The 18,571-nt window shown below is 43.1% G+C and overlaps 1 protein-coding gene across 1 annotated transcript in view; it reads left to right on the top strand.

The window, feature by feature from the left end:
- Positions 1–18,571, top strand: part of ARMH3 (armadillo-like helical domain containing 3) — a 226,895-nt gene that overhangs the window by 67,238 nt on the left and 141,086 nt on the right. The window contains exons 16-19 of the mRNA XM_025397660.1: positions 1,376–1,434; positions 3,139–3,204; positions 4,672–4,741; positions 6,116–6,176. Coding sequence (XP_025253445.1) covers positions 1,376–1,434; positions 3,139–3,204; positions 4,672–4,741; positions 6,116–6,176 — 256 coding nt within the window. The remainder of the gene's footprint in view (positions 1–1,375; positions 1,435–3,138; positions 3,205–4,671; positions 4,742–6,115; positions 6,177–18,571) is intronic.

Below are 18,571 nucleotides of genomic sequence, written 5' to 3'. Positions count from 1 at the left end.
AAACCCCGTCTCTACTGAAAAATACAAAAAACTAGCCAGGCGAGGTGGCGGGCGCCTGTAGACCCAGCTACTCTGCAGCCTGAGGCAGGAGAATGGCGTAAACCCGGGAGGCGGAGCTTGCAGTGAGCGGAGATCACGCCACTGCACTCCAGCCTGGGCGACAGAGCAAGACTCCGTCTCAAACAAAAAAAAAAAAAAAAAAAAAAAAGAAGAGTCGTGGGCATTGCTCTTTGGCTATATCAGGGCTTTGATGAAGCTATAGGAAATGTCAGGTAGGGATTATCATCATTACTCTTTTTGCAATGCCTATCTCTGAGGAGAGGTGAGTATATTTGTGGACTGTAATCGCCATTATGCCATCTAATTGTCAGGTTTTAATTGATAGATCCCATTTTTGAGAAAGAAGCAGGTCAATGTCAGGGTAAATAGTAATAGCTAACTTCTACAGCACTGTAATCCATTAAGAGGTCTTCTCTCTAGAGTGGACTTCAGTCTGGGTCCTGTTGAAGCTAATTTGAAAATCATGAGCCATTTGTCTATTTTGGCTATACTGGCATGATCCTCTTCTTACCTCCTTTTCACTCCTTCATCCACAGAGTTTCTGGAAAGTAAAGTAAGCTTGATGGGTTCTTGTATTTGGCAGTAATGGATTAGCTCTTTTTTGTCCTTTTGTGTGTGGGCTTATAGCCCTGCTATTGAGTTTGCCTTCTTCTTTTTTAATAACTAGAATGTGAGTTGTGAGAGACCAGGGACCTTTGTCTATTTTGTTCAGTGCTGTATCTCTAGCGCAGTGCCTGCCACATAGTAGGTGCTAAGTAAATATTTGTTGAATGAGTAACTTTGACAGGAAGAAAAATGATCAAGAGTTCACAGCTTTCCAGGGCATAAGTATACAATTGCAAGGAGAAGCGTGGGCTGGACCCTAGTCTCCAGTTAATTTCTTTTCTATTTCATTGCCAGTTTGCTATGAGCAGTCATGAAATCTTTCTAGATTTTGTGGTAGGTGGTGCTTAGAGCTGGCAGATGAGAAAGGAAATGGACCTGACTATTCAAGTTCTATCAGCAAAGGGCTGATGTGAGAGCGATGGCCACGATTTGAGCCATGACAATAGGAACCTTATGAGTTAGATGGCTCTCAGGGAGGGAGGTAGTCATTTAACAGACTACCAGGATATTTAAAAAAAAAAAAAATCTTCTGGGGGAATTCTTTTGCCTAGAAGGGAAGCAAGAATTACTATAGTAGTACCTTGATTTTAATTTATGGATTTTGTGGGAAGAGAAAGTGTGAATGTTTCCTTTTATGATACACATCCTTGTTCTATATTGAAACATGGTCTGGATGATTTACAGAGAAGAGTTTCTTTTTTCTTTACAGATGAACACAGGCTTCACAGTGGCAAACTCTGTCTAATTATCCTTACATGTATTGCTGAGGTAGGTCTCACCAGCCTTCTGCTATTAGGCAGCCTTTTACAAAGTGCTATCTTTCCCTTCCTCCCCTCACCCCATTCTTGTCTCATGATGTTTAGGGTCCTAAAGTTTAGGAGAGAAAATCTTCCCCCTTTGTGTATCTGTCTCTTCCCACTACAGTGTAGTCTTTGATGAAGCCACGGATAGACAGGGTCTTGTCTGCTTCCGTGCCGTTTAGCACTGTGTTTTTAAACTGTGGAGCAGTTTGTTTGTTTGTTTGTTTTGAGACGGAATATCGCTCTGTTGCCCAGGCTGGAGTGCGGTGGCATAATCTCGGCTTACTGCAATCTTCGCCTCCCAGGTTCAAGCGATCCTCCTGCCTCGGCCCCCCTAGTAGCAGGGATTACAGGCACGCGCCACCTTGCCCAGTTAATTTTTGTAATTTTAGTAGAGACGGGGTTTTGCCATGTTGGCCAGGCTGGTCTCAAACTCCTGACCTCAGGTGATCCACCCACCTCGGCCTCCCAAAGTGCTGGGATTACAGGGGTGAGCCACCATGCCCGGCAGTGGAGCAGTTTAAAAAATAAAAATAAAAAAGGAGCTCAGGTTTCCTGTGATGGGGTGAAGGGGTGGAGAGTAGAGCCAGAGAGGGGAATTGGAAACTCAGTAATTGGAGTTTGCCTAAGAGCAAGAGCTGAGGGGAAAAAAGAAGAGGTGCTTTGGCTTTTTAAGAAGCCTCTTTTGGTTGGACTAACTAGGTTCAAACTCACCATGTATCTTGGTGACACACAGTCATGGCAGAACTTGAGTGAATTTAGAGCTAAATTTATAGCTTCAACCTTTCCCTTTACTCTTCCCCACTCTGCTCTTTTCTCTCTTAAGAAAAATGGTGAAGGTAGTCCACATGAAGTAGAGATCTCTCTCAGTCTTTCTGTCTTCATGTTCTCTGTGGAAAGATGACCTCCTTTTCACAAGATTAGGGGTGACTGGTTAGAGAAGAGCTGCTTATCAGCAGTGGGCTTGGTATAATTGCTTTTCAAAATTTTTTCTAAGAAAATCTTTGAAGGAGTTGTTTTTCACAAATTGTAACAGTTCCTTGTAATTGGAGTCTGTAGGCTTGTCAGATCTTCAGAAAAGGTGTTGGGAAAGGGCCAAGGGATGTTTATTACTAATCCACGGTAAGAGGTTTTTGATTTTCCATCAGTCTTCAGGAAAGCCCGGAATAGACAGAGTCTTGTCTGCTTCCATGCTGCCTGCGAAGCAGTTTGCTTCTGTTGGGCTGAGCCCATTCCCAGCAGAGCACAGATTTTTCTTCTTGCTCCTAAACCCTCGTGTGGAGCCTGCACATGAATCCTGCAGCCCCTATGAAAACCTTTAAGCTATCACAAACAGAGCCAGCTCCTTGGGCAGATGGGACGGAAGAGGGAATAGGAAAACAGATTCCTCTCATTCCTCTCAGCATCTGCCTTAAGTCCTTGTGTCTTAATTTTTATTGTTTTTGCTTGGAAATTTTTGACCAGTTAGAGATACACTAGGAAATTATACTAAAGAAAAATCTCATGGCTTAAGTAGGGTTTGACATAAGCCTCTAGGCTCATCCTATTAGCTGTCCACCTGATCCTTGGAAGTAGTTCTTAAAGTCCAAGGATTTGTATGAAGTGTGATAGATTACAAACAGTTCCTTAAATATAGCTCTCACTTCTTACTTTTTCTCTATATTTTTATTAGGATCAATATGCCAATGCATTTTTGCATGATGACAACATGAATTTTCGAGTAAACTTACATAGAATGGTAGGTGTTTCTTTTGCTTCTTGTTTTTTCTTAGAGGAAATTTTTTGTGTGTCGGCAGAGTTGGGATGAAATTGATCCTACTAGAACAAATGTGGGTGTAAAGTTGTGCCAAAGGGCTTTGCATGACGGCTGTTCAACAGACCCATGCTTGTTGGGATTTTTGTGTGTCATGGAGCTGTTTCTTATTCGAGAGTTTTGGAAAATTCACAAGCGTGGCAATGATGCTGGATTTCTTTTTTTTTTTTTTTGTCTTTTTTTATTTTTTGAGACGGAGTCTCTCTCTCTATCCCAGGCTGGAGTGCAATGGTGTGATCTCTGCTCACTGCAACCTCTGCCTCTTGGGCTCAAGCAGTTCTTCTGCCTCCACCTCCCGAGTAGCTGGGATTACAGGTGCCCGCCACTATGCTCAGCTAATTTTTGTATTTTCCTTACAGACGGTTTCACCATGTTGGCCAGGCTGGTCTCCTGCTCCTGACCTCAGATGATCTGCCCGCCTTGGCCTCCCAAAGTGCTGAGATTACAGGCGTGAGCCACCGCGCCTGGCCTGATATTGGATTTCAATAACATAGGTTTTAGCAAGGAAATCGTTCTAAGCCTTTTGTTTTCAAAATGTAGTATAATTTTTGATCGGGTAAGACTAGCTGCTGCTCTGATTTGTTCATCTGAGAAGTGGGTAAACAGAATATGGAGGATCAGGGAATTTCCTAAAACTTGGAGGTATATTAAAAAAATATCACATTGAGGGCTGGGCCTGGTGGCTCACGCCTGTAATCCCAACACTTTGGGAGGCCGAGGCGGGTGGATCACGAGGTGAGGAGATCGAGACCATTCTGGCTAACAGGGTGAAACCCCGTCTCTACTAAAAATATAAGAAATTAGCTGGGTGTGGTGGTGGGCGCCTGTAGTCCCAGCTACTCAAGAGGCTGAGTCAGAAGAATGGTGTGAACCTGGGAGGCGGAGCTTGCAGTGAGCTGAGATTGTGCCACTGCACTCCAGCAAAAAAAAAAAAAAAAAAAAAAAATTACATTGAAGTTTAGATTTAAAACTTACTTTGTTTTTTTTGCCACTGCTACTGTTGCTGCTTCTATAGGTGGCACCATCACTTCCTCTTTTTTTTTTTTTAATTATTTGTTGTCAAAAATACCAGTGTACCTTTTTGTCGTTAGTAATGCCACTTATATAACTAAAAGCAAAGTAAAACCAACAGTTTTCCCATTGTAGTATTCTCTAGTGCCCTTTGAGGCTGTGAATTGTAATTTTGTAACAGGCGTGCACTGATAACTGAGAATATTCACAAGTCCTCCCTTCCCTGCCTCACCCCATGCTACCCCATTCCACTCCCACCATGCGAAAAAGAGAAAGAAAAGAAGTATCCCTGCAATAGTGATTTTATTTGCACAAGGAACATGATGATAGACCACTGGATGTCAGTGCCTAATTTCCTTTCTTCATTTTTTGTGTGTGAAGCCTATGAGACACAGGAAGAAGGCAGCAGACAAGAATCTTCCCTGCCGTCCTTTAGTATGTGCAGTACTGGGTGAGTGAGTATCATCAACATTGACATTGTTCTGTGATAGCAATAGGCTTTCATGATGAAGATGAAGAGTAGAACCTGGTTAATGTGCTTCTTCTGCAAAGAAATTATTAGTTATGTTTTTTCCCTGGCCTAAAAACCTATGTTTATTGTTGTGTTTGGTAAAGCAACCCCAGTTATAGAGTGGTCAGTAAAAGGGTCCTGTCATTCAAAGAAAAAAGTCATTCCAGGGAGACAAATGGCTATGTCTAAACTTGATACATGATTTACATTTGTTAAATATCTTACTCTTGATCAAAATTTCAGACTGGGCGCAGTGGCTCACACCTGTAATTCCAGCACTTTGAGAGGCTAAGGTGGACGGATCACTTGAGGTCAGGAGTTTGAGAACAGCCTGGCCAACATGGTGAAAACCCATCTGTACTGAAAATACAAAAATTAGCCGGGTGTGGTGGCAGGCACCTGTAATCCCAGCTACTCAGGAGGCTGAGTCAGGAGAATCGCTTGAACCAGGGAGGCAGAGGTTGCAGTGAGCCGAGATCGCAGCATTGCACTCCAGCCGGGGCAAGACTGCATCTCAAAAAAAAAAAAAAAAAAAAAAAAGATTTCAAATTCTTCCCATCCTTTCTTGGTTCGAATTGATGTGCCAGCTATCCAGGAGGCTTGAAGTTCATGGTTCACATATACAAAACTTTCCCTGAGTAAATTAAACTGAGATGAGGCTGACTGAGTTGACAGGTAGGGGGCTGTGTCTTGAGTGATTTTGTCTGTCCAGAATTCTGCATTTTCCTCAGGGAATTAGCTGAATTCTTAATCCCATTTCACTTGGATATTGAGCCCCAGTTTCTAAATCTACTTAATTTTAGAAACAGTAATTAAGGCTATATAATAAGCCTCTATTGACCCAAAGCCCCACAGCCCATTTAAGTCAATATCTGTCTAACTGAGCATGATAGAGATTGACTGACATAGCTTTAGAGCTGAGTCTCTGGTTACACAAATGTGATCCATAATTTCTTCTCTGCTTGCCTCATTGTCTAGTCTCAGAATATGATTTCCCTTTAGCAGTCTGCATTAATGCCATGGGATGAAATATCTATACAATGAAATTTTCCATTTATCTGAATTTATTGGCAGGTCAGGGTATCCTTCTGGAGGTCAGCAGGTGAAATAATTTCTTATTACTTTACAAGTGGCAGGTGGTGAACAGTGTTACACAAAGTATGTGATATAAAATAAGTGTATATGAATAAAGATGTGGTTAGTGGATGCCATTCAGTGTGAGTGCAAGGTGTACTCAGAAGCTTTTTTTCCAACCCAAAGGCAAGGAATGAATTCCATTGTAATTTATCCAGTTTTTCTCTATTCCCCTTTCAGACCTGATGGTAGAGTTTATTGTAACACACATGATGAAGGAGTTTCCTATGGATCTCTATATGTAAGTACCATGGTTCATTTAATGTGTACAAATCTATTTTAAATAATTGAATGTTAGAAAATTTATGGTCTATTGGCCAGGCGTGGTGGCTCATGCCTGTAATCCCAGCACTTTGGGAGGTGGAGGCGGGTGGATCACAAGGTCAGGAGATCGAGACCATCCTGGCTAATACGGTGAAACCCAGTCTCTACTAAAAATACAAAAAAAAAAAAAATTAGCCAGGTGCGGTGGCAGGTGCCTGTAGTTCCAGCTACTTGGGAAGCTGAGGCAGGAGAATCGCTTGAACCGGGAGACGGAAGTTGCAGTGAGCCGAGATCGCACCACTGCACTGCAGCCTGAGTGAGACTCTGTGTCAAAACAACAACAACAACAAAAATTCATGGTCTGTGTAGGCCAGGTGCGGTGGCTCACGCCTGTAATCCTAGCACTTTGGGAGACTGAGGCGGGCAGATCATGAAGTCAGATCAAGACCACAGTGAAACCCTGTCTCTATTAAAAATACAAAAAATTAGCCAGGCGCAGTGGCGGGTGCCTGTAGTCCCAGCTACTCGGGAGGCTGAGGCAGGAGAATGGCGTGAACCCGGGAGGTGGAGCTTGCAGTGAGCTGAGATTGCACTACTGTGCTCCAGCCTGGGTGACAGAGCGAGACTCTGTCTCAAAAAAAAAAAAAAAAAAGAAAATTAATGGTCTGTGTATACTTCAACAATTTGCATGTGGAGAAGTGTTAGGGAACATTTTCTGACCTAGATCTGTACATCTTTTCAGAAGAGTTAATAAGCACAAACCACAATTTGGATTCTGCACATATCTGCATGATCACTTCTAGGCACACTGCATGAAGAGGGAGCCGATACATGAATATAGTGATCGTAGGGGACTGTTGAAATCAAAGATATGCAGTACCAGCAGACCACTTAGTTGTCTCTGGGCTTTAGCATTAAAGTACTAGTACTGATTAGTTAGAAGGTAGGATGAATTTAGAGAGAGAGTGCTTCTGATCCATTCTTAGCCTACATTGTCCTGACAGCCTAGCCAGAGCCCTGTGAGCTGGGCGATTATGTCTCCAGTTGCCTGGCTGGGAGATTCCTGCCTCCTGAGGAGATCTGATTGACCATCACAGTTTTTTGTTTTTGTTTTTTATTTATTTTTTATTTTTGAGACAGAGTCTCACTCTGTTGCCTAGGCTGGAGTGCAGTGGTGTGATCTCGGCTCACTTCAACCTCTGCTTCCTGGGTTCAAGCGATTCTTCTGCCTCAGCCTCCCGAGTAGCTGGGATTACAGGTGCGCACCACCATGCCCAGCTAATTTTTGTATTTTTACTAGAGATGGGGTTTCACCATATTGGCCAGGCTGATCTCTAACTCCTGACCTCAGGTGATCTGCCCACTTCAGCCTCCCAGTGTGCTGGGACTACAGGCATGAGCTACTGCATGTGGCCGACCATCACAATTCTTTATAATGAACACAACTAGAGGCAACTCAGAATCATCATACTGTCTTTTTAGTTTATGACAGGGCCTCACTGTGTTGCCCAGGCTGGTCTTCAACTCCTAGGCTCAAGCAGTCCTCCCACCTCAGCCTCCCAAAGTGGCTGGAACTACAGGTGTGTGCCATTACACCTAGCCATCATCGTATTTTAATAAAGTTTAAACCTTAAGGTTTTCTTTCTCCTTTGCCATTTCTACATTCTTCTTCTAACACCCAAGAACAGCTGTGCCACATTAATGTGATCTCAAATATGTATATTATCTTTAGTCCTTATAAAATATCTGAATTGAGTGTGACATCAGAATTGCTACCTCCATTTTTTGGGTAAGAGAGCAATTTGGTGAACAGCAAACTGAGTAAACCCCATTCCAGTGCCAGGTCTGGAATCTAGAGGGGTATAAAGGATTTCAATCTAAATAGAGTAGACCTCTGGCTTTTTTTTTTTTTTTTTTTTTTTAAGACGGATTCTTGCTCTGTTGCCCAGGCTAGAGTGCAGTGGCATGATCTCAGCTCACTGCAACCTCTGCCTCCCGGATTCAAGTGATTCTCCTGCCTCAGCTTCCCGAGTAGCTGGGACTACAGTCATGCGCCACCATGTTGGTTAATTTTTGTATTTTTTAGTAGAGACAGGGTTTTACCATGTTGGCCAGGCTGGTCTAGAACTCCTGACCTTAGATGATCTGCCTGCCTTGGCTTCCCAAAGTGCTGGGATTACCCACTGTGCCCAACCTTCCAGCTTCTTAGATTGCTTATAAACTATATAGTTTTGCTTTCATAGGTCTGAAATAATGATATAAATTTTACTTTTAGGTAAGTAGGTTACAGTTTGTGTTTTTCCATATCTTTTGGGTGTTTAGAAGTAAGTCTGATCCTTTATTTCAATTCAAAGACCATGAACAGCTGCTTTTTATAACACTTAACAGATGAGTGTTCAGCTTATTTTAGATGGGGTCCCTGAACTTCATTATCTTGGGGTTCAGATTTGTTTTTGCTATAGACTTATTTCTGGCTTGATTATTTTATATCCTAGTTTTAGGATGTGCTATTTACTTTGTAACACGTATTACTGTAGTTTCCATTTTTTCATTTTATAAGAAAGGAAACTGAGGCTCAGGAGATTAATTACTTTGCCAGGGTTGTTCTGTTAGTAAGCATCATAGCCTGGATTTGAACCCAAATTTTACTATAAATTCTGAACTGTTACTTTCCCAGTTGTATTAGTTATCTATTGCTGTGTAACAAACTACCCCAGATGTAGTGGTTTAAAACAAACGTTTATCACCTCACAGTTTCTGTGGTTCAGGAATCCAGGAGAAACTTAGCTGGATAGTTTTGGCATAGGACCTCTCAAAAGGATGCTTTTTAAGGAATAAAGGTAATATGCATACTTGGGAATCACATTAACATGTCACAGCTGTTCTTGAGTGTTAAAGAGAAGCATGCAGAAGTGGCAAAGAATTAAAAAAACCCTTAAGGCTTAAACTTTATAAAAATAAGATGGTGGCTAGGTTAGTTGGGGCAGCAAGCATCTGACGTTCTACTGGGGCTCAAAAATCTGCTTTCAGGCTCACCTAATGGTGTTGGTAAGCCTCAGTTCTTCACCACATGGGTATCTCCATAGGGTTGATAGGATTGGCGGCTGTCTTTCCCCAAAGCAGTTAATCTAAGAGAGAAAGAGAAGGCGAGTGAGAGCCCAGGATGGAAGCCATAGTATCATTTATAACCTAATCTCAAGTAACGTATCATTTCTAATAGTCACACAGACTAACCCTGATACAGTGTGGAAAGGGACTATATGATTGTGTGAATACCAGGTTGGGGTCCATGTTGCAGACTGGTAGCACAGTTACACAGCTAGTAAGCTGCATAACTAAGGTTAAAATTCATGTCCCTGTGACCTCAGAGGCTGTTCTCGTAATCATGTCTGTGATAAGTGACAGAGGAAAGATTTGTATAGAGTGACTATGCTGACTGGAGCATTAGAGAAGATATCAGAAGGTTACATTTGACCTGAGTCATGAAGAAACACTAGGAATTTTCTGTGTAGAGGAGTCAGGGAAGGACATACCAGGTAGGGGACCAGCATGTTTAGGTGCTTGGAGGCTTGAAAATGTAGTGTATTTGGAGAATAGAGTGTAATTCCAGGTGGTTAGAGTGTAGAGTGCATGGAGGGAGGATAAGAGAGTAGAAAAAAAGCTTGCCCAAGATTAAGTGGATGATGAGGAACAGTTGAAGGTGGGGCTGATATGATAAGATTATATGTTCACTACTGTAAAGTTACAGGTGTATTATCTGTTCACCCAAACCCCTACATTTCTAGCCAATGAACCTGGTCTACCCAAATGTTCTAACTCCCTCCTCACCCTAGTTCATAACTTCACTCTCTAAAGAGTTTTTGTCTTGCCTTGCTTTCTTAGGTGCTTTTTCCACCTGCTCCTTAATTTACTGCCCTGGGGTTAGGGAAGATGGAGAAGATAATGAGGCATCAGGTTGACAGAGGCTAGGCAGAAGGTCCCACCCTCAGGCTGAATTCACTTTCTTCATTGCTACCCATGGGCATGTTTCCAGATATTCCTTCCCCTGCTTCTAGCTCCCTTTCCAGTTTTTAGAATTTGGAGCATCAAGTCCTTATCAGGTGAATTTCCTGCTTCCAGCTGGGCAGCAGACCAAGCTGCTGCTCTCACTTCTCATTATGTACCCCTTTTCGGCAGTGTACAGCAGAATGAGAAATTGAAAGCAAAGTGAATTTCTGCCTTTTCAGATAAGTTTATAATCATCCTAGTGAAATGTGAAGAAATACGGAGTTTGGAAAGACTTAATACTCAAAGCCAGAATCTGGGTCAGAAGTGAAACAATTTCACATCTGTGTGTGAATGCTGTAGGTAATGATGGGAGAAGGTGCTTATACTGGGGGGGGGAAAAAAAAAAAAGTCTTGCCTGGAGCAGTAAGAGGTAGCAAAGCCAAACCAATTACTTTCACCTTCTAGCTCTACTCCTTGATTCTTGCTGCCACTCTCACTGCCACCACAGGATTGGGGAGTGTGGGGATATAGTCTCTGGGAGAGTAAATTTTTTCCTTTAAGTTACTCTTACATGGAAAATTTGGACTCTTCTTAAGTCGATATTTCCAAACCTGTAGGTGGGCAGCAGAAGAAAGGTCCAGACTTCAGTGGGTCCTACAAGAAGATTTCAGGAGAAAGTGGAACCCATTTTGTGTTGAAATAGGAAATAGGAAATTGCTACATGCATGAAAGAATCTGCACAAGAAGCAGTAAATTTAATCATTCTGCCAGTACATACATGTGTGTGTGTGTTTGTGTGTGTGTATTTTATTTTATTTTTTTTTGAGACAGAGTCTCTGTGTCACCCAGGCTGGAGTGCAGTGGCGCGATCTTGGCTCACTGCAACCTCCGCCTCCCAGGTTCAAGTGATTCTCATGCCTCAGCTTCCCGAGTAGCTGAGATTACAGGTGCCCACTACCACACCCGGCTAATTTTTTGTACTTTTAGTAGAGACAGGGTTTCACCATGTTGGCCAGGATGGTCTTGAACTCCTGACCTCCAGTGATCCATCCGCCTCGGCCTCCCAAAGTGCTGGGATTACAGGCATGAGCCAGCACGCCCGGTCATTGTGTGTAATTGTTGGTTTGTTTGTTTGTTTGTTTTTTTGAGACAGGAGTCCCACTCTGTCACCCAGGCTGAAGGGCAATGGTGCGATTTCGGCTCACGGAAAGCTCCACCTCCCGGGTTCACTCCATTCTGAGTAGCTGGGACTTGCAGGCGCCCGCCACCACCCTCGGCTAATTTTTTGTATTTTTAGTAGAGACGGGGTTTCACCGTGTTAGCCAAGATGGTCTTGATCTCCTGACCTCGTGATCCGCCCGCCTCGGCCTCCCAAAGTGTTGGGATTACAGGCGTGAGCCACCGCGCCCGGCCGTGTGTAATTGTTTTTTAGAGGCAGGGTCTTGCTTTGTCATCCAGGATGTAATGCAGTGGCACAATTATGGCTCACTGTAACTTGGAACTCCTGGGCACAAGCAATCCTTCCACCTCGGTCTCCTGAGTAACTAGGACTACAGGCTTGCACCACCATGCCTGGCTGTTTTTATATTTTTTGTAGAGATGAGAGTCTCACTGTGTTGCCTAGGCTAGTCTTGAACTCCTGGCCTCAAGTGATCCTCCTGCCTCAGCCTCCCATTGGGATTTACAAGCATGAGCCACTATGCCTGGCCTCCAGTATATATATATACACACACACACACACGTACATATATTTACATATGCACATATGTATATATATGTATGTATGTATATGTGTATATATACGTGTATATATGTATGTATATACGTGTATATATGTATATGTATATACATACGTATATATGTGTATGTGTGTATATACATATTTTTAGACGGAGTCTCGCTCTGTCGCCCAGACTGGAATGCAGTGGCGCGATTTCCGCTCACTGCAACCTCTGCCTCCCAGGTTCAATTTATTCTCTGCCTCAGACTCCCAAGTAGCTGGGATTATAGGCAGGCACCACCACACCTGGCTAATTTTTGTATTTTTAGTAGAGATGGGGTTTCACCATCTTGGCCAGGCTGGTCTTGAACTCCTTACCTCGTGATCCACCCGCCTCATCCTCCCAAAGTGCTAGGATTACAGGCATGAGCCACTGTGCCCGGCCTCCAGTATATATATATTTTTAAGGCCATAACAGTGGTTAAAATTTTCATTCTGCTTGATAAATAGTATAAATTATTGAGACCACAAGGTTAATGATGTCACCTGTTGGTGACTGTGGAGACAGGAATAGAGCCTAGGGGCAGTGCTGGAGCGGATGTGGATAAGTGGCCGCAGGGGTTGAGGATGTAGGTAGCATCTCACTGCTGCTCTGGAGTGGCTCAGTGTTGGTGGAATGGCGTTATCAAAGGGGGCCAAATACAGGCCGTCCAGATCCAGGCCATACAAGAGGTGCTGGCATTCAGGAATGTACTGTGTGTGCATGGGTAGTCATGTATAGGTAGCATCTAGTCACATTTGCTGGCTGCAACAAAGCCTTTAGCACCAGGGACCTCATGACTCTCAATTTCATGGGAAAGTTGACAGAGAAGTTTGTAGATTGCTAAGGCAAATCATGCTCAAACAAGGGCATCATTAAGTGACAACTGTATCAAACAGGATCACATCACGATTTCTAAACAGCAAATGATTTGGAAACAATTAGGATGATTTATATTGCAACTTATATCACTTGGTAAGCAATTTTGGTACAGGTTTATGAGGGTAAAAAAACATAGTGTTTTTTCTGTTTTCTCACTCAACAACAACAATCAACACAGAATACTTCTATGACCAAATGTGGGGAGGGTTTACTCCTCACACACTAAGCAAGCAATCGATTCTGTAGCAGATACCAGCCGGGTGTACTGTATTTCAATTCTGACACTATCTACCTGGAGGTAGTTTCAGATTCCATGGGTTTAGGGCTCAGTCCCTAAGCCTACCCCCAGCTTTCAATGCTAATCAGAAGCCCAAGGTTATTTTGCCTGTGCTTCTGATGGACCGGCTATAAATTGGGGTTCCCACAACCTCCTCCTCAGGTTTGATTAATTTGCTAGAGTGGCTCACAGAACTCAGGGAAACACATTTACTAGTTCATTACAAAGGATATTTTAAAGAAACATATGAACAGTCAGATGAAGAGATACATAGGGTGAGGTCTGAAAGGGTCTGGAGCCCAGGAGCTTCTGACCCTGTGGAGTTGGGGTGTGCCAGCCTTCCAGCACGTAGACGAATTCTTGTTCGCCTTCCTGTAGGCCTCCATGGGTTTAGCTATCCAGAAGCTCTTCAAACCCTGTCCTTTTGGTTTCTTATGGAGATTTCATTATGGAGGCATGTTTGATTAAACCATTGGCTGGCCATGGTTCATGCCTGTAATCCTAGCACTTCGGGAGGCTGACGTGGATGGATCACTTGAGCCTAGCCTGAGCAACTTGGTGAGACCTTGTCTCTACAAAAATGAGTCAGGCGTGGTAGTGTGTGCCTGTAGTCCCAGCTAGTTGGGAGGCTGAGGAAGGAGGATGGTGTGAGTTGTGGAGGTCAAGGCTGTGGTGAGCCGTGATTGCACCACTGCGTTCCACTCTAGGTGACAGAGCGAGACCTTGTCTCAAAAAATAAAATAAAGTAAAATAAAAACCATTGGCAATCAGCTTAACCTTCAGCCCCTCTTCTTTCCCTGAAAGTCAGGGCTAGGGCTGAAAGCCCAACTGGTAATCAGGCCTTGGTCTCTCTGGTGACAAGCCCTCATTCTGAAACTACCTAGGGGAGGCCAGCCGTCAGTCACCTCAATATATAAAAAGACATCACTTTGGAGATTCTAAGGATTTTAGGAGTTGTATGTCAGGAAACAGGGTTGAAGACAAAATATATATTTTACAACAGTCGTCCCCAACCTTTTTGGTACCAGGAACCAGTTTCATGGAAGACAATTTTTTTCGCAGACCTGGGAGCAGTAATGGTTTCGGGATGATTCAAGTGCATAACATTTATTATGTATTTTATTTCTGTTATTACATTGTAATATATAATGAAATAATTTTGTAACTCACCATAATGTAGAATCAGTGGTAGCCTTGAGCTTGTTTTCCTGCAACTAGATGGTCCCATCTAGTTGGGGTGATGGGAGAGAGTGACAGTTCATCAGGCATTAGATTCTCATAAAGAGCCACAACCTAGATCCCTTGCATGTGCAGTTCACAGTAGGGTTTGTGCTCCTATGGTAATCTAATGCTGCCACTAATCTGACAGGAGGCAGAGTTCAGGTGGTAATGCAAACCATGGGAAGCAGCTGTAAATACAGATGAAACTTCCCTTGCTCACCTGCCACTCACCTCCTGCTCTGCAGCCTGGTTTCTAACCAGTACTGGTCGGTGGCCTGGGTGTTGGGGACCCGTTTTACAATATCACAAGGTCAGCCGGGCGTGGTGGCTCAAGCCTGTAATCCCAGCACTTTGGGAGGCTGAGACGGGCAGATCACGAGGTCAGGAGATCGAGACCATCCTGGCTAACACGGTGAAACCCCGTCTCTAGCCAGGCGAGGTGGCGGGTGCCTGTAGTCCCAGCTACTTGGGAGGCTGAGGCAGGAGAATGGCTTAAACCCGGGAGGCGGAGCTTGCAGTGAACTGAGATCCGGCCACTGCACTCCATCCTGGGCGACAGAGCGAGACTCCGTCTCAAAAAAAAAAAAAAAAAACCAATATCACAAGGTCAGTTTATTAGAGAATAAAAGGGACTCAGTTAAAATTTTTTCATGTATGTATTGGTTTATAGATTATTTTTCTGTATGGTTTGTAAAATACATATTTTTTTCTTTTTTTGAGACAGAGTCTTACTCTGGCACCTAGGCTGCAGTGCAGTGGTGCAATCTCAGCTCACTGTAACCTCTGCCTCCCGGGTTCAAGTGATTCTCGTGCCTCAGCCTCCCAAGTAGTTGGGATTACAGGCCTGCCCAACCACTCCCGGCCAATTTTTGTATTTTTTTTTTAGTAGAGATGGCATTTCACCATGTTGACTAGGCTGGTCTCAAACTCCTGGCCTCAGGTGATCCACCCACCTTGGCTTACCAAAGTGCTGGGATTATAGGTGTGAGCCACTGTGCCTGGCTTGTAAAATATTTTTAATATCACTGCTGAAGGTACCCCAATCTTTTTTTTTGAGATAGAGTCTCACTGTGTCGCCTAGGTTGGAGTGCAGTGGCGTGATCTCGGCTCACTGCAAGCTCCACCTCCTGGGTTCACACAATTCTCCTGCCTTAGCCTCCTGAGTAGGTGGGACTACAGGCTCCCACCACCACGCCCAGCTAATTTTTTGTGTTTTTTAGTAGAGACGAGGTTTCACCGTGTTAGCCAGGATGGTCTCGATCTCCTGACCTCGTGATCTGCCAACCTGGGCCTCCCAAAGTGCTGGGATTACAGGCGTGACCCACCGCGCCCGGCCGGTACCCAAGTCTTTTAAGAGAGTACTGTTTAAATAGTTTTTACTAAATTCTGTCTGAGAGGGTCCTGCAAGACCACTTAGAGCTACAGGGAGTGAGAAGAACAGAGAGAGATGTGAATAATGGAGCAAGTAGAATAGGCTAATAAGGTAGCAATGGAGGTTTATTATTCGGAGTACTCTGAAAATATCTGGAGAAGAGTAATTTTAGGACTTTAACTTATAAATTTAGTTCAGTTCACTTGTATCCTTGGTATGCTGTTAGGCATTTTGTTTATTTTATTTATTTATTTTTAAGACGGGCTCTCATTGTATTGACCAGGTTGGTCTTGAACTCTTAGCCTCAAGCAATCCTACCACCTCAGCCTCCCAAAGTCCTAGGATTATAGGCATGAGCCACCAAGCCCGGTCAGTTGTTAGGCATTTTAATTCCTCTACCTGGTGTCTCTGGCTCTCATTCTGCAGAGAGAGGTTAGTAGTGTGTTTTCTGCTTTTTTCTTTTCTCCTCTGCTAAGAGACCCGAGTAATTAGGTACTCCTATTTTTTTTCTTTTTCTTTTTTTTAATTATTTCTTCTTAAAAAAAACAAAAAATGATTACATGTGCAGAATGTGTAGGTTTGTTACATAGGTGTATGTGTGCCGTGGCCTATTGACCCATCCTCTGAGTTCCCTCCCCTCACCCTCCAATCCCCCAACAGGCCCTGGTGTGTGTTGTTCCCCTCTCTGTGTCCGTGTGTTCTCAGTGTTCAGCTCCCACTTATGAGTGAGAGCATGCAGTGTTTGGCTTTCTGTTCTTGTGTTAGTTTGCTGAGGATGATGGCATCCAGTTTCATCCATGTCGCTGCAAAGGATATGATCTCATTCCTTTTTCTGGCTGCATAGTATTTCAGGGTGTATATGTACCACATTTTCTTTATCCAGTCAATCATTGATGGGCATTTGGGTTGGTTCCATGTCTTAGCTATTGTGAATAGTGCTGCAATGAACATACATGTGCATGTGTCTTTATAGTAGTAGCTACCCCTATTTTAGCTTGATTCTATGAGCTCTCAGATTGATACCCAACAGATTAATGTGGTGTCTGCTAAAGTCAGTAGGGTCTTGGGATATTCTTTGTCTCGGGTTATAGCCATAGAACTTGAAAGAGTCTCAGACTGGGCACGGTGCCTCACACCTGTAATCCTAGCACTTTGGGAGGCTAAGGTGGGCAGATCACCTGAGGTCGGGAGTTTGAGACCAGCCTTGCCAAGATGGTAAAACCCCATCTCTACTAAAAATACAAAAATTATCCAGGCATGGTGGCAGGCATCTGTAATCCCAGCTACTTGGGAGGCTGAGGCATGACAATCGCTTAAACCCAGGAGGCAGAGGTTGCAGTGAGCCAAGATCATGCCACTGCACTCCAGCCTCTGTGAGAGAGTGAGACTCCATCTCAAAAACAAAAACAAAACAAAACAAAACCCCCAAAAGACAAAAGGAGGAGCCACTTTCATTTTCCTGAAACTAGCAGTTTACCTAGGTTCAGTTTTCTAGGAACTTTATAACTTAGTTGTAATAAGACTTAAGGACTGGCATTCAGTTGGTATACAGTCAAGATTTGTTGAATGAATGAATGAAAAGGGTAGGTCTGACAGTTTCTTCTGATGTGTGTGATGTGTGTGATGAGCCTGGAGTTCCAGAGGGGTACAGTCCAAGCCCTGGGCCTGTGGCTGACCAAACCCTCCCTTGACTAAAAAAGTCCTAATTTAAGTACTTTTAGGGCAGCGAGGATATGACAAAGTGAGACTTAGAATCTGGATTTAGTTAAGACATTGCATTTTAGGCCACTTAGAAACCTCCATACACTAGGGATTCTAAGGGCTGAGATCATAGTTAATTGAATGTTGAATTTGTGAATTTAAATTGAAAATAGGAAATACAAAAGCTAATCCTCTCAAATGAAGAGTATCAATTTATCCACCTAACACAGGCTCACTATTAAAGTGGACATTTAATGGCTTAATCAAGAATCCAAGCATGCCTAGTTATAGAATATATGAAATGAACATTGCCGTGAAAGCTGTAACTTGCATATCTTGACAAATATTTGGAAAAAGTAGGCCACAGAGTTTTTTTAAGCAGCTTTAAAGTATACAATTTAGTGTTTTTAAAATATATTCGCAGAATTGTGCAACTGTTATCACAAACTAATTTTAGACCATTTCAGTTGACCCCTGTGTAAAGAAATCCTGTACCCATTAGTAGTTACTCTTTGTATTTCTTCCTCTGCCCTCTCCCTCAGGCCTAGATGACTACTAATCTACTTTTTGTCTCTATGTATTTGCCTATTCTGGACATTTTATATAAATGAAATAATAGAATATGTGGATTTTTACTACTGACTTCTTTAATTTAGCATAATAATTTCCATGTTCATCCATGTTGTAGCCGTTCCTTTTTATGGTTAATATTTCACTGTATAGAATACCACATCATTGTATTTATTCATTCATTAATTGATAGACATTTGGGTTGTTTAGACTTTTTGGCTATTATGAATGTCACCATGACTGTTTGTATGCCAGTTTTCGTGTTGACATATATTTTGTTTTATTTTTACTTTTTTTAGAGACTGGGTCTTACTCTGTTACCTGTGCTGGGGTACAGTGGTGCAATCATAGCTTTAAACTCTGGAGCTCAAGTGATCCTCCTGTTTCAGCCTTCTGAGTAGCTGGGACTATAGGTGCATGCCACTGCACCCAGCTGATTTATTTATTTTTATTTTATTTTATTTTATTTTGAGATGGAGTCTCACTTTGTTGCCCAGGCTGGAGTTCAGTGGTGCAATCTTGGGTCACTGTAACTTCCGCCTCCCAGGTTCAAGCAATTCTCTGCCTCAGCCTCCCAAGTAGCTGGGATTACAGGCACCTGC

The sequence above is a fragment of the Theropithecus gelada genome, chromosome 9 (assembly GCF_003255815.1).
Source record: "Theropithecus gelada isolate Dixy chromosome 9, Tgel_1.0, whole genome shotgun sequence".
NCBI lineage: Eukaryota > Metazoa > Chordata > Mammalia > Primates > Cercopithecidae > Theropithecus > Theropithecus gelada.
This window is presented reverse-complemented; position numbering and strand designations above follow the sequence as displayed.